This window comes from Lytechinus variegatus, chromosome 3 (assembly GCF_018143015.1).
Source record: "Lytechinus variegatus isolate NC3 chromosome 3, Lvar_3.0, whole genome shotgun sequence".
NCBI lineage: Eukaryota > Metazoa > Echinodermata > Echinoidea > Temnopleuroida > Toxopneustidae > Lytechinus > Lytechinus variegatus.
This window is the reverse complement of record NC_054742.1, coordinates 43413583-43429823: the sequence shown is the minus strand read 5'-3', so window position 1 is coordinate 43429823 and position 16241 is coordinate 43413583. Positions and strand designations below refer to the sequence as shown.

The window sequence follows — 16241 nt, the reverse complement described above, 5'->3', positions numbered from 1 at the left end:
GAGGCATTCCACTTGTTAGGTGTAAATCTCGATTTTTTTTTCGCTCGCCGCTTCGCGCTCGCATCAATTGTTTAGTTGTATACTTATCCTTTTTACGATTACAAAAAGTGTTCATAATTTCCATTTTCCAGGTAGAAACGCCAAAATTTTCAGTTCGCGTTCGCACTATGTAATTGTTGAAACATGTAACGTCTTCATAGCTAACTGCAAGCAGCCGTTAACATATCCTTTTTTTATCAGATCAAAACAAACATAAAAAATCCTGCTTGCGCTTCGCGCTCGCAATAATGATATAATTGTACACATCTCGTTTAGGATCACAAATATTGCCCAGAATGCTTAAGTTTTAGGACAAAATACTTGAAATGAAAAGATAGCTCGCGCCTCGCACTATCTAATGTTTATGAGATTGTTATATATTCATGTTGATTTATAAGAATAAAGCTTAGAGAAGTGACCCCTAGCGGCCGATCGGGGAAAATGTGGCTGAAAAAAATTCAGCCCCCCCCCCATTGGTGAAGGCTGGATCCGCCCCTGATCACATGTCGCACCATTGTTACAATCGTAATTTTCACGATTATCCACGTTTGTTTCGCAATACGTCCCAATGTAACCTTTTGCGCAAGAGCAATTTTATTCGTTGGTACCATCCACAAGTAGCCGGGTAATGGCATGGTTGAAAACACAATTATCATCGGTGATCTTACAATGTCTTCCAGAAAAACACAGTGGCGCAGTGACCGAGGTAACCAGTGATCAAGTCGCTGCAAGTAGCACCATTCCTGCACGGAGAACTGGCACATTCATCAATCTGTACCTCTGAAACCAGTCGGGCATTTGCAAGCGTACGTTCCAAGCCCATTTGCACACGTCCCGCCATTGTGGAAGGGGTGGTAGGATACCATGGAACAGACTGTGAAAATGTATTTCACAGTCTGTTCCATGGTATCCTACTTTACATGTACACGTGTACCCGTCAACTAAATCTTCGCATGAACCACCATTTCTACAAGGGCTACTTTCACACTCATTGGCATTAGTTTCACATTCTTGTCCAGTGTATCCATCAATGCACTCACAGGAGAAAGCATTGTCCAGATTGATACAGGTACCTGAGTTCAAACATGGGTAAGAGCGACAAAGGTTCGTATCAACTGAGCAGTCATTACCGCTGAAATCATTGGCACAGACACAAGCAAATGAGTTCACTTCATTCCTACATGTAGGGCCATTTTTGCAAGGGTTACTTTCGCATGCATTGATTTCATGATGGCACGTTTTACCTTGGTATTCGGGTGGCATAAGCATGACGACTGCCCTCCGAAAGACTCGCAGGTTGAGCCAAAAGCACAGGGATTGTTGTCACATACATGTCCCTCGCAGTTTGGACCAATACCAACGGGACAAATGCACTGATAATAGTTTACTTGGTTTGGTGATGTTGAGCAGGTGCCACCATTTAAACATGGATGGGAATTGCACTCTCCGACATCAATGTCACAATCTGCGCCTGAAAAAAATCCAATGAGGCATGATTTTAATTGTACATACTGCACATATAACTCTTATTCCTACTTTACACAAAGACTTAGTTTTCCAGTCTCGCAGGAATATACACATTGAACGAACAATTAGAAACTACTTAGATAAGTGATAAACTCAAATTTTCCGGGATGAAAAAATGTACCATCAACGTAATTGCAACATAAAGGTAAATGTGTAGATTAATCCGATTTTCGAAAAATTATTTATATTACCATGATTACCGCTAGTTCCAACAGGGCATTCGCAACGATATGAATTGACGACATCAGTACATGTTCCTCCGTTTTGACAGGGTCTCATTTCACAATCATCTTGGTAGTTTTGACAGTTCTTGGGTCACTTGCTCACTCATAAATATCAAGTTCACAACGAAGACCTACATATGTTATAAAGAACAGAACGAGTTTTGCAATAGTCTAAAAGAGGAAAATAAGTTAAAGTAAGCTTTGATGTCTTGTAGGTGTTTTTTAATATAAGAATTGGGTTTTTTTTTGCTGGGCAGGATCCCCAAGGATGAGTAAAACCTGAAATATTGGACTGTACAATACTACAATATGATGCATAGGTAGTTGGTTATTTCCTATATTGTAAATTTTCAATCTTACTTTGGGTTTCCATAGCAATTTCAGAATGATACCATTGAAAAGTGCGTGCAAAAGTGCTCACTTTAGTCATGCTTGTTATATGAAAACTATGCCTCTTTGAATATACGAAATTAATATTCGTTCTCCAATTACCCACAAAATAATTCATCTTTTCCATGACTTACCAGTGCTTCCCTGAGGGCACTCGCATCGAAAGGAGGCTGCCAAGTCTATGCAAGTAGCTCTTATTCACGGATTTTATGCACATTCGTTACTTCGCAATTACCAGGATTACTACCTTCGAAACCGTTCGGACAGGTGCATTCATAGGCAGATAGGAATTCAAGACTCCTGCATGGGTCACGCAGATTCCAGAATGTTGACAAGGGAAGCTGAGACATTCATCAATGCCTCTTCACTAGTTTTACCTGGATGATACAGTGCGTCCCAGAAAAAAAAGGAAACCGGGATTCCAATGTCGTTTTTCTTTAAAGGCAAATAAATGATAATATTGCATTTACATAATCATATAGTTCAATTATTCTTCTTTATTTTGATACCTAACATGAGACGAACACTTCAAGAATTAATGAGCAAGACGAGTTTGAAATATCATAATATCAAAACCAGGTTGCGCAGAAAAAATTGACAAGATTGATTCGACGTGGTTTGGCCGTGCTTATTCGACGTTTGGCTCATTAACATTTCTTTTGTATTCTTTGTTAAGATTCTCTCACTGATCCCTTAAATGAGAGTGGATTCAGATTCACGCTTAAGTTTCTGCGCAAATCGTGTCTGATATGACTCAATATTTATATGCAGCCCATCGGCTGGGGAAAAAAAGAGGGAAAAGGGAAGAGAAACGTAGTGGGAATGAAGAAATTATTGTTCATTATATTACATAAGAAACACTTTTTCATAGCTTTATGAAACATAGTTTCCTCAGGGCCTATGTCTTCATTGCTCCTGGTGCTCACAGTTTAACGATATATATAATCCTGTTGTACTAAACATCACATTTTCAAGTCAATATACACCAAATATATTTCCTCGAACTTCGAGTTATTGTTTTATGTAGTGACATGTGCTTCTTTCCCATGACTACTTAAAATGATTGCCCCATTTTAAGGTGTTAATACAAAACATTTCCTGTCTGTGCTTACGTTCGCATCAGTGGATTGGTGAGATATGTCTGCTTTTCATGAATTCCTGAAATCAGTACTTAAAATGTCCCCTTTTCTGATCTGAATATCAAACATTTTCAGCTCGCGCTTCGCCCTCTCATCATTTGGTTAGTGAAATACGTATGGTCCTAGTGAATTCCTACAAACAAGCCTTAGAATGCCCCTCTTCAAGTCTGAATTTCCTAAATTTTCAGCTAGCGCTTCGGGCTTGCAATATTTGATTAGTGTAATACGTATGATAACATGATTACGATGACTACAAAGAGTGCTTCATGTGTTTAGATGTAAATTTAACAAAATCAGCAAGCGCTTGGCACTCGCATTAGATGATTATGGTGAGATGTAGATACTCTTTAGTATAAAAATAATTCTTGAAATATCCATGTTTGGGGTCAATATATACAAAAATTTCAGCTCGCGCTCCGCGCTCTCATCATTTGGTTAGTGAAATAAGAATGGTCCTGGTGAATTCCTACAAACATGCGTTAGAACGACCCTCTTCAAGTCTGAATTTCCTAAATTTACAGCTCGCGCTTCGCGCTCGCAATATTTGATTGGTGAGATGTGTATGTTAATCATGATTACAATGATCACAAATGTTTCATGTGTTTAGATGTAATTCTAACGAAATCAGCAAGCGCTTGGCACTCGCATTAGAGACCTATGTTGAGATATGTATACTCTTAATGGTTTCCCTAAATACAGTCCTTAAAATGTCCATGTTTAGGGTCAATATATACAAGAATTTCAGCTCGCGCTTCGCGCTCGCATTGTTTAGCGAGAGAGGTACGTATCATGATTAATCATATTTGATTATAATGTCCATTTTTAGGTATGAACATAGAAAAAAATCAGCTCACGCTTCGCACTTGCATTTTCTAGTCAGTGAGATACATATCTGTGCTATAGCACTGTCCTTAAGATGTCTCTATTAGGTCAGTGTACCTGGCAACGAAGCGCGCTTCGCGCGCTCACTAAGTAACTCAAATGTTTTGCTGGTGCCCGCCCCCCCCCCACCCGATGACGTGACCCACGGTACGCCACTGCCTTGTATGCAGTGTGAACCACTCCTGATACTCTCTTGTTTTCTCTTTTACTATTACTATATGCTACTAATTTTGTTCTTTTTACTGTTTGATAGACAAATATAAACTTGAAACTTGCATTTTTTAGATATAAAGTTCCGAGATAAAGTTTTTTTCAAACTATTGAAATATCAAAATTAAAGCAAAAACTTGACAAAATCATATTCAAAGTATTGTGAAACTGAATCTATGTGCAGCCAGTGAGATGAATATATGTAAATGCTATTTCCAAATCAGTCAAAATGATTCATTTCCATAAACATTTCCAGTAACTGCAGGCTAATCAAAACGAACATACGTTGTGCTTGGCACAACCACGCATTTTTTAGTATGGTTAATTGCATTCAACATATGTCTCTGCCATCGGCTCTTATATGTGCAGTATCTATAGGGTCCATAGTCCACTGATATATCGTACGACTCATGAAAGGAATACATACAGCCTAGTAGACATTTTCTCTAATGTTATGATAAATATACATCATGAACAAACATCGAAATTTAGAACGATGTTTGCTTTGGATTCTTTTTCTACCAACCTATGTATATACTTTGAGTACAAAACGTCCGAATGTCGTGATTTTTTATGCTGATGATCTTGGCTATGGCGATATTGAGCCGTATGGACATCCAACTTCTTCTACGCCAAACCTTCGGCGACTAGCAGCAGGCGGACTGGTTCTAACACAATTTTACTCTGCTGCCGCAGTATGTAGTCCATCAAGGTTGGTATTGTTTGAAAGTTCAACCTAAACCGCGGAAGTCGGTAATTTATTTTGAGTTTTTCGAACGTGTTAGACAAGGGTTAAACCAAATAATAACACACGCAGACACGCTCATTGTCCTTCATGGTACATTATTGGTATAACATTATATGTCGCCCTCGGGATATAGGGACGATTTTATTGTAAAATTAACTCCATTTAGAATATTGTCAATACCGGACATTCAAAATATTTTCTGCTTGGTTACTACGACATAGATCTCGGTAATATGAATGCTAATTTGTAATTACTCGCATTACTTGCCATATGCCTTCTGCAATCCTTGACAATATTTTGACATAATGATGAAAATGATTTATTAAATGGAGATTTTATTTCCGATGTCAGTGACCACTTACCTGTTGTTGTCATCACTGAACTCTCTAGGAAACGAAGGGCTAATTTAGCTCTTAAAGAGCGTGTATGGTAAAAAAAAATCGTACCCATGTACAAGAATGGACAAACTAAAATGTATTCAGCAATTATCAACCGATCTCATCATTGCACATATTTTTAAAAATATGAGAATGATGTATCTATAACCGTATCTTAAATTTTAAAACAAACATAGCATAATGTATTACAATCAATTCGGATTCATACCACAGCATTCAACTACATGTGACCTTATTGAATTTATCCATAATGTATTCAGTGCTACTGGTGGCAAACAACTACTATCTTATTCTTTCGATTGTCACGGACATAAATTATTGTATGGAAACAAGAGGAACATCTTTAAAATTTGTTTAACAGTTATCTGACGGGGCTACTAGCTCTCAACATATTAATTATAAATCCAAGATCACAATCCAAAGCGTTCTCCAAGGGTCAGTTTTAGGTCTCCTATTTTCAATATACATGTATAATAACAAGAATGGGCTCAGAATTGATATCGATGTTTTGCATCATAACACCTTCTTCAATTTCTTTATTTTTATATCTTTTTTACGAAATCCAAACTAGAAATCATTAACACTACTCACTATTTACTCTTTTTAAATTAAATTTCATTCAAAAGTTTGTAAACTGATCGTTTTAATTTCAAAACGTTTTTTTGTGTGTGTGATAAGTTAAAGTTTCCCGGAGTTTCATCATTCAAGCCATATTCTATGGTATTTGGTTAAAAGTTTTACGCTTTGTTATACAGATAGGATGTATGTGTAAGCGTATATAAGAATTTCAGCCGTAGGTGGGCGTTTGTTGCTTTCATTTTATATTGAATGAAAATGATATTGAATGTTTATATTCTCTAATTCGACTCTCAATCGTGAATAAATTATTTTCAGTAACGCCTCACTATCCTTAGGCATAACCAGTTCATCTGTGAATGAAAACATTTATATGCTTTTTTGATGAAAATGTTCACATGCGACAAATACAAATCTACGAATATATGTCATTCCATCAAATCGTAGAAAGCTTGCGGCATAGGAAATCAAAATCATTGCATATAATCGAATATCTAAAAGACTAGTTGAAGACCCATACTTCTCAACAATTGCTTTCAAAATTACTTTGGAATTATTGGTGATGGCAAAAAGAGACATTTTTCAGCAACACCAATTTTCCCAAAGTGCAGAAAGCTCTGGGGAACCTTGAGCTACGCCTACCATTGTTCTCTTCATTCATTTCTTTCACAACATATTTAAACACAAGAGTTGCCAAAGCTCTTGGACATTCATAATTTCTCATGTTTGTATAGTTTCTCCCACACATGTTGTCACTTGGGAGTGACCTTTTTTAATTATTTACCTACTGCTGCTTGACACCAAATAAGGAATACGTAAAACTGATAATACAGTTATTAAAAGGTTTAAACAAATCTCTTCAATCATTCGGTTGTTTTCTTTTGATAGTTTTACAATAACTTAACATGAAAAAATACATGAATATTGATAACAAAATATAACTTAACAATAATAGTTGACTCGAGCCCCCATCATCTCTTCTGGCCTGACATACCCCACTCGGTCCTGGCAGACGGTCCCTTGGCCTCCGCAGTTGGCGATGTCCCTTATATCGGACTTCGACGATTATGGACGAGATCGAGCCCCGAATATTGACATGAATAGCGTATCATGTCCATGGAGAACTGGGCGTCAGCTGGGCTCGTAGTCTCGTAAATATTTACAACACAAGAACTATCTTAAAGTCAGAACATGTGTCTAATCAAAGGAATTAAATTCAATAAAAATGTTCCCTGACACATGTACTATATATATATATCTAAATATCTAAGCAATTGCTTTGATCCAGCTTGGGCATGGCGGCTTGTCATTTTTTCAAAACCCACCTGCACCAACACAGGAAATTAAATTTTGAAAAGTGTCGAAAATCTGTTTATCTGACGGTCAATCAGATCGGGGTCGCCCTAGCCACTAACCCGTCTCTGTGGTCTAGTGGCTAAAGCACCGTCGTTCAGAGATGGGGGCCCTGGTTAAGCTACGCCTACAATTGTTCTCTTCATTCATCTCTTTCACAACATATATACAGTATATAATATATATATAAAGCTTTCTTAAAAACAGTTTATTTTAAAGACTGTTTCCAATTATCACCAATTTGCTCATATGGGCTCCGCCGCCAGTAAAATATAACTAATTTGAGAACGAATCATATCCATTATTAATATTCACAATAAATATCTTTTACATAATCATCACGTTCTTCATTTTTCATTACCACTTCTTTGCTCTGCATCATGAGTGGATCCTAGCTATGCAGCTATCCGCCAAGCGGCTAAGAAATAATTACAATATCTTGCATTCCAACATTAGTAATTTGAATCAACTTCTATCAAATGGGTTATTATTACAACATTTATGTCAACAATCTCTCAAAAACTATTAATGCGTAGACATAACACTGGGATATGGAATTTCTTTGTCCCCCAAAAAAAGATTTTAAAAAATAAATTCTGCCTTGAACGAAAATTCCCAAGTATTATCTATTTTGAAGTATTCAGAAAATAAGGAACGAAAAGAGAAAATAATTGGCCAGAAGGGTGCTTAGGGGCCAGAAGGGAACAACCAAAGGCCCCTTGCAGAACAAACCTTCACATGTTTCAGTACTCGCTTGTCCTATACATAGGTGGAAATAACCAATTATTCTCGCGTGGCCAATTACATTTGAAGGAATCAATATGAGCTGGTAGGGGACACCAATATTTAGAATTGAACTTCTTAATCCTGAAATTAAAATCATCCGCAAATCTGTCAACAGTGTGAGGACCTCACATTTTGTCAAAATACTCAAAAAAATTATCTGACACACCCCAATTATCAAAATTATTGATACGACTTAGTGCATCTGCACAACTGGTGGGTGTTTCATGATAGTTGTCGGCACTAACTAAATTGTCAGTGCCGAAAATTTCAGTGAAATCCTTGGTTTCTATTGGCTGAAAGGCACTGGCCTCTGATTGTTTCTATGGTAACTGTCGGAGAAAAACTACTTGCTGTTCTCTTTTTTGTTCTTTACACAAGTCAAAATTGTATCGTTCTTAAAGGCAGATATCGTTCTTTACTCGGAACGACATCTTTTGCAGGGTTTGCAGTTTGATTTTCTTATGAATTATTTTTCCTATTTAAAAAAAAGGAACATGGTATGTCCTATATAATTTTGAAGGAAACGGGTACCGTGTGCATGCAGATCCAGAAAAGACAGCAAGAACGATATCTGCCGAAGAGAAATTGGTTCTGAATCCACCGGATTGCATTGCGGGCTCTTTTGCTGGAGCGTGCAATACAGTCGACTATTGCACGGATGTCATATGTCGGCATGCTATAGTTGTTTCATCTGGATGTCATGTAACGCGCATTCATCTTATATAATCAGATGTCAAGGGTAGGCCTATGTCTTGTATTTTGATCTTTACAGTATGTTTAACAATACCCTTTGCTCACAAACCATTCAGAGCTGCATTGCTGACTGGCCGATACCAGATGCGTTCTGGAATTTACCCGGGTGTCTTCAATGTTAAAATGCCTGGAGGTCTTCCACTCAATGAGGTTACTATAGCCGAAATGTTAAAACCGGAAGGGTACAGATCAGCAGCAATAGGAAAGTGGCATCTCGGACTCGGAAACAACTCGATGTATCTTCCACCTAGTCATGGATTCGATGTGTCATTGGGTAAAGACAATATGTTGACACTATAATTTTGAATACTAATTCATTTCTTGAATATTGGCCGAAAATACTGCGTTTCAATATAATTTTGCAGGTGTGGTTGGGTGCAAAAGCCAGAGCATATTTTAAATTAGGAGGTTGTCGCACTCCCATTTCTCCACTAGCAACACCCGAGATTAATGTCATTACAGATATTGTCGCTAGCTAAAATGATTATTCTGTGATTTCCAAAACGATCGAACATGCCAAATTGGTTGATTCTGTTACGAAATGAATCTATTTAACTAAAAATGTGAGATAATTAAGATTATACCATGTCTTGAGTAAATCAATTGGCATTTCATTTCATTTAATAGGATTGCCAGCTTCTCCTGCTCAGTGCCGTTGCTCTATTTGCTTTTATCCGAATGTAACCTGTCATTCGGCGCCTTGTGCCGCCAATGAATATACACCTTGTGCACTATTCAATGGTACTAAAATAGTTGAACAACCGGTTGATCTGCTGACATTGGATGAAAAATATGTGGCGGAGGGTAGGCATTTCATCAGAGAGAATGTCAAGTCTGAGACACCCTTTTTCCTGTACTATGCTTCACATCATACACATAAACCTCAGTATGCAGGAAAGGAAACATCAAATACATCAATAAGGGGACGATTTGGAGACTCACTAGCTGCTTTGGATTGGGAGGTTGGGCAGATCTACCAAGAACTGGAGGAAAATGGCATCTTGGATGATACGTTCTTCTTCTTTTCTGCTGACAATGGGTAAGTTCTGGAGATGTTTATAAAGATAAGATGTCTGGTTTATAGTAATTTAACTACTTTTGTATTCACCTGTGAAGAGCAGTTCTTGACGATGGTGTTTTTCATTAACGTCTGTGTCATGTTTTTAAGTATAAGATTGTTTTCACTAATGAGCATACCCAATTTAATATCTTGACAGAGATTTCACATTTCTTTTACCTTTCCATCGTGTAGACCGAGTCTTTCTTTAGAAACATTCGGAGGAAACGCAGGACTAATGAAGTGTGGAAAGGGAACAACTTATGAGGGTGGCATGAGGGTACCAGCCATCATATATTGGCCAGGACGAATCACACCGGGTAGATCGTTTGAATTCTCCAGCACCCTTGATATACTTCCAACTATTGCCTCCATAACTAAAGCTAAGCTACCAGCTGTTACTCTGGATGGTTATGATATGTCACCATTCCTGTTTGATGGCATGCACGTAAGTTAACAAAATGAATGTCTGAATATATGGGTTAGTACGATCTGCACAGTTGGTTAATTACTATGCCTCATTTGCTTCGGTTTTATGAGCATGGACTTTAACCTTTATTCCTTTAAACATGTTTAACTGTTTAAATTGCTTCAGAGTCTGCATTCGTCATCGTTCCTGATCAAAGGAGAATCGCGATCAATCGAGGTAAATCGTGCCTGAAACAGAGCAACTTAAGCCCTGGAGAGATTGTTTTGCTATATTTTGCGACCGTTTTGCCCACCCTAAAAACCGGATGTGAACGTAAGACAGGGATCCAAATGGGGTTCGCCCATTAGTCCGTCGTCAGTGCGTCACATGTTAACCGGTCATGTTGGCTCAGTGGTAGAGCGTCCGCCTCATGAACGGGAGGTCGTGGGTTCGATCCCTGGCCGAGTCATACCAAAGACTTATAAAAATGGGACCTTCTGCCTTCTCGCTCAGCATTTAGACTGGAGAAGGGTAATAATAACATATTATGTTATGCAGGGCCCGCTGGAAGAGCAGTCTTATGATTGAAGTGGCTACCCTGGGTAAATAAAACGTTATTATTATTATTATTATGGTTTAATTTCAAGACAGGTTCAATGGCAATCAATCATTGGTGGTAGATGCACTGGGGGTACTACCATATTGCAGTGCTGTCGGGTCGGGTGTCACATGGTGAGGTCAAAGGCTATTTAAGTAACAGCGGGATTTTTCTTTTACGTACGTTAGTTTACCTGCAACTCTGCAAAACTCGTCACATGACACTTGGTACCTGTTGGCTCTATGCCAACCAAAATTGGTTGATAGATGCAATAGGAAAAACATCATCATGCCATGCTGTCGGTTGTCACACGGTGAGGTCAAAGGTTATTTGAGGTTATTTGTATTCAAGTTTACCTCCAAACACATCCGTGCACATGTTGCTCTAATGGCAAATATTTGTTAGAGATAGATGCACTTTGAATATACACTGTCATGACTGTATTCATGTTAGGAATTGTGCCTTCAGGGGTCACATGGTGAAGTCAAGGGTCATTACATTTCACATGTCAGATTATACCTGCAAGTCTCTCATATGGCAAATTAGTTTGCAACCCTCACTCACTTTTCAACTAAATTTTGACTGTAGATGGACTTGTGGGATGGTGTTAGCGCGTCGTACGTCCGTCACAAAATGAAGTTCATCTACAAGACCCTTTTACGACAAATAACTTTGTAAACAATGATCCCTATAAATTAAACTTTTGTCATTGTTGTACGAGGGGTAAAATTGTCTAATGTCACATGGTGTGGTCAAAGGTCATATGTATTCAAACATTTTAAGTTTACCTGCTATATTTTCTGCAAAATCCGATAAGGAATAACTTATGAAAACCTTCTTGTTATGTAGACACGGGTGGTGCAATCTGGCTATCACGGTTATTGCCTTGCCATTCTTTTTCTTTTAAATCATCGAATGACTTTCGCATCCCTTTGCTTTGTTTCGTATAATTCGCTCATATTACTAAGCATTATATGTTAATGGAAATTCATATGTTTGTGTTAAAGCAAGACTTGGCGGAAGCGCTGGACGCCCGGGGGGGGGGGGCACTCAGTATATAATGCATAGTGGGTATGTGCCGCGGAGGAAACCCCCATTTTTACACTCAAATTTCTGTTCCAAGGCAAAGCATTTTTGTCTTATTGAGAAAAAGGACTGAGAAAGCCGCTCCAAAGCATAGAATATTCTTCTTATTGAGAAAACAAAAGACAGCTCCAAAGCTTCGCTTATTTTTCGTTACGCCGTTCCGGCCGCATTGATCTGCTACAATGAGTTGCAATTTTGGTGAAAAGCGGCCGCAGAGCGCTGTCCGACCTTCGCCTCTGCGCGAGCGCACCCGGCGGCCGTGCTCCGTGGGGCTAGCTGCATGCACGTATGCCCGTTCTATAGGGATGCATACGCACTCACACGCTGGCGATCCCTTCAAAGGACCCCCGTTTTCACAAACATTTGTACTTCCGAAGCCGTTCCGAGGATCCTCCTTTTTACAACAAGCCCGTCCCAAGGCCCCCGCTTTTTTTTGTCTTGTCCGCGGCACGTACGTACCTACAACTTTTTTGGTCGAGTACCCCCTGGACGCCTCAAACAACAAGTAAAGGCATACCAGACAACTCTCGCATGAATGTAAACCAGTTCACCATTCTCTTTTTTAATGAGTTCCAACTTAACCATCCTGTCAATCTTATTTTATATTTATACAGAGTCTCAGAGAATCTTTTTTCTATTATCCCCCGTCCGTCAGCACTAAATACAAGTCATTCGCAGTAAGGTACAGGCAGTACAAAGTCGTATTTTATACCAAAGGATCTAATCTCTCCAATGATGAGAACAAGGATGTGGACTGTCGAGGTAATAATAATAACATTCCTTTAGCTTCGATTTCTAAACGTCTAGTCCGCTATTAAAAAAATGTTAATATCATTAAACAAAATTTCACCCAAATTGTATGTCAATCAGGAGTTGTAAGGTTCAAATCCGATTTTGTTCCTGTAGAACGGGGATGGCAGGAATCTCCTCAGGAATCGCCCTTACCACCTCTCTCTCTCTCCACTTTATACGATTAAGCGTATCCTCTTCAACATCCAATACGACTCTCTCCTCTACATGTTTCTTCCTACTCTTTGTCCAGGGTCCAGATATGACGTTGATATAGTGAAACTATCTTTCCCGAAGCGTACGTAGAGGGGCTGACCCCGAATTTCCTCACCTAGTGTCAATCCACTCGGTTCACCCAACGCCCAATCTAGATTAGCCTTTTCGATGTCTCCTCCTATTGGGGCTCCAAGGCTCTACTCAACACATGCCCGTCATCCCTCTCTAGCACTTTCACAACGTACCTAATTTGGCTTCGCCACCCGGTCCACTGTTTCTTCCTTACCCACCAGTTGTTTTAGTCCATCACCTTCGCTTATCACATCACTCTCAACATTGCCCTCTTCCATAATTAACCTCCCCCTCCATTGTGTCTTCCCAAGATTACTTTCAGACCCTTACTCTAATACTCTCAATGTTAACTTCCATTTTCGAATTCTTCCCTTAATTCATGTTCTTAGTCCCTCCATTGTTTGACTCATGAAAACCAAGTCATCAGCATCTTACAGTTATCTTCTAAAACTTCATCTTCAGCCCGCCGGAATCAAATTAATGGCAATTGCACAAACAACGGCGACAGTACAGAACCTTGATGCACATCCACATTCATGTAATTCCTCGGCTCGACCAAACTCCAACGCTCGCCTAATCTCCATCATGTTCTTACAAACTCATTACTGCTCTTACCAGTGTCTTTAGTAGATGTCTCTTTCCTATTGCCCATCCCATCACCTTCCTCGGGACTTTAATAAATGCCTTCTCCAAACCCAACAAACACATACTAGTATACAATGTCTTTCGTTCGACATTTCTATTGCAACCTCTTTCCCTTGCATGAAACGAAACTGTATCTCATCTTCTTCCGTTATTCTCTCCTACCCTTTTGATAGTTCAAGCCCTATCTTTCCATCCATATGCACAATGTCAGCTCATTGCATTCTTCATGTTCTTTTAGAATTTTTTTACCATCACACTCACTACCCATTTGTTTTATGTTTTGCTCTTTCATCTAGATACATGAATGACGCTACTCTATCACACAAATCAATATCTCCTGTCTTGCAATAATCATTGCAACAGTCTCATCTGATGATCCGGCAGTCTTTCCCGTTTTCATTTCTCAAATTGCCTTCCCCACTTCTTCGCGACCGATCCTCCCAACTTGCCCTTCCATCACATCAGCCTCAGTAATATAAATATTTGCAATCAATTGCTTAGCAAATGACAGTAGAGACATTGTTTCATTTAGTAGGTGGGTGTTTCATAAAGCTGTTCGTAAAATACGAATGACGTTACGCACGACTGGTGATCCTTTCTTGTGGTATCTGGTATCCCTATGTAATTGAGTTATGACCAAAGAAAATGTTCCAGTCGTGCATAAAGTCGTTCATAACTTTACGAACAGCTTTATGAAACACCTACCAGGAAGCAATGAGCGCTTCTTTCATATTTACAATTCATCGCAAACCGATATATTACGGTGCCCTTATCTCATTCTCATCTGTGTTAACGATTCTCTCCATATGTTCTTTCCAGACCTCTACCTCTATCTCTCTCTCATTAATGTAACCTTTTCCATCAGCTCCTCTCACACATCTTCATCTCCAAATATATTTCACACCTTTAAATTTCTTGAATTATCGTATACATCTTGTTTACATTCTTTTTCGGACGTTCAGCTCGCTCAACCTGTCCTGAGGCCCTCCTTGCCTCCGCAACCACTTTCTTTGCTCGTTTCTTCAACATGTTCAACCTCATTAAACGAAATATTAAAAAAACATCTGAAACTTTCTTTTAAAGATGTACAACACTAGCAGTATTTACTTAAGAGGACCCTAGCGTTATACATTCGCTTCAAAATAGATAATCATTGAAATGTTTTTTTTTCCTTAATTGGACCTTGAATTCGTAGATTTTTCTCGTTTTTCAAAAATTCATTCCGAAACCCACCTGTTGGGTGGGTGGAGTTGACCAGACAACCGATCGAATTGTGATACCAATGATACTTTGAAATATATATTGTCTGAAATGAGAAACAAAACATGAACTTGTTATCCTAATTTGTGATTAGGCGGGTCTTAAACTGCGCTTTCACATGGCGATTTTCAATTATATTATGCTGAAAATAGTACTTCCCCATTTCTTTAAATCAAACATATTACTAGTTTACTATTAAATATTGATGTATCAATGAAATTGAAGGTTTGGAGCAGGGCGGTTTACGATATCCAGAGTCATTTTGTTGCCCATGATATCCATGAGGACATAATACGTACTAGTTTGCATAATAATATGAGACTGGAGATGAATTCGCAGATTAAGATCGTAACGTCAATTGTTTATGAAATGTGTTTTATCGTTTATACATTATCTCTTATTCCAGGATCTGCCAAACTTACCTATCACGATCCCCCCATGCTGTTTGATCTTGAACAAGACCCATCGGAAAGTTACAACCTGTCGATCAAACTTTCTCCTGAAAAAGACATCGTCCAAAAGGTTACAGAAATGAGAACAGACTTTGATGCTAGAATGGTATTTGCAGAGTCTCAAATGCGGAGGCCAAAGGATGATAATCTGATGCCGTGTTGCAATCGAGGATGTATCCCTTTCCCAACATGCTGTCACTGCACTGGTAACACTCCTCGTGAAGGACGATGGGCGACACTTTATCCAGTTTGATGTAATCCTACCCCCCCCCCCTCCGAAAAACTCTCATCTTTCTACGTATTTTGGTCTGACGCAGCCAAGGTTTGAATTCCCGACCTCCCGGTTGTGAGACGGACGCTCTACCAACTTATTAGCCAACACCCCACTTAAAATATTAGTAAATGAGAGATCAAGCATATTCACAATCCAATGTGTTTTGCTTTTATGTCTGAATGGACTGTAGCCCCATGTGGCACGTTCTTCTTATTTCAATTTTTATTTAATATTTTTTATGGTATTGTTTGTATGTGAACATCTTGCATTTGCCTATATTTTTGTGTAAAGATATTGAATAAAAATCATATCAGTATATCAAAATGTCATTTTAGTTTATATATTATATATATACTGA

General features: G+C 38.7%; 1 protein-coding gene across 1 annotated transcript; it reads left to right on the top strand.

Annotated features, from left to right (window-relative positions):
* The first annotated feature begins 4776 nt into the window (after positions 1 to 4776).
* Positions 4777 to 16193, top strand: LOC121411098 (arylsulfatase A-like). The gene is made up of 6 exons (XM_041603621.1): positions 4777 to 5123; positions 9082 to 9299; positions 9653 to 10064; positions 10278 to 10530; positions 12790 to 12937; positions 15564 to 16193. Exons 1-6 carry the CDS (start codon positions 4882 to 4884, stop codon positions 15860 to 15862), a joined length of 1572 nt encoding a protein of 523 aa, XP_041459555.1. The 5' UTR covers positions 4777 to 4881; the 3' UTR covers positions 15863 to 16193.
* Positions 16194 to 16241: the final 48 nt, after the last annotated feature.

Coding starts and splice junctions, on each gene's coding strand:
- LOC121411098 (XM_041603621.1), top strand. CDS start 4,882: ATGAACAAACATCGAAATTTAGAACGATGTTTGCTTTGGATTCTTTTT. Junction 5,124..9,081: donor GCAGTATGTAGTCCATCAAG/GTTGGTATTGTT, acceptor CAAACCATTCAG/AGCTGCATTGCTGACTGGCC. Junction 12,938..15,563: donor CAAGGATGTGGACTGTCGAG/GTAATAATAATA, acceptor CTCTTATTCCAG/GATCTGCCAAACTTACCTAT.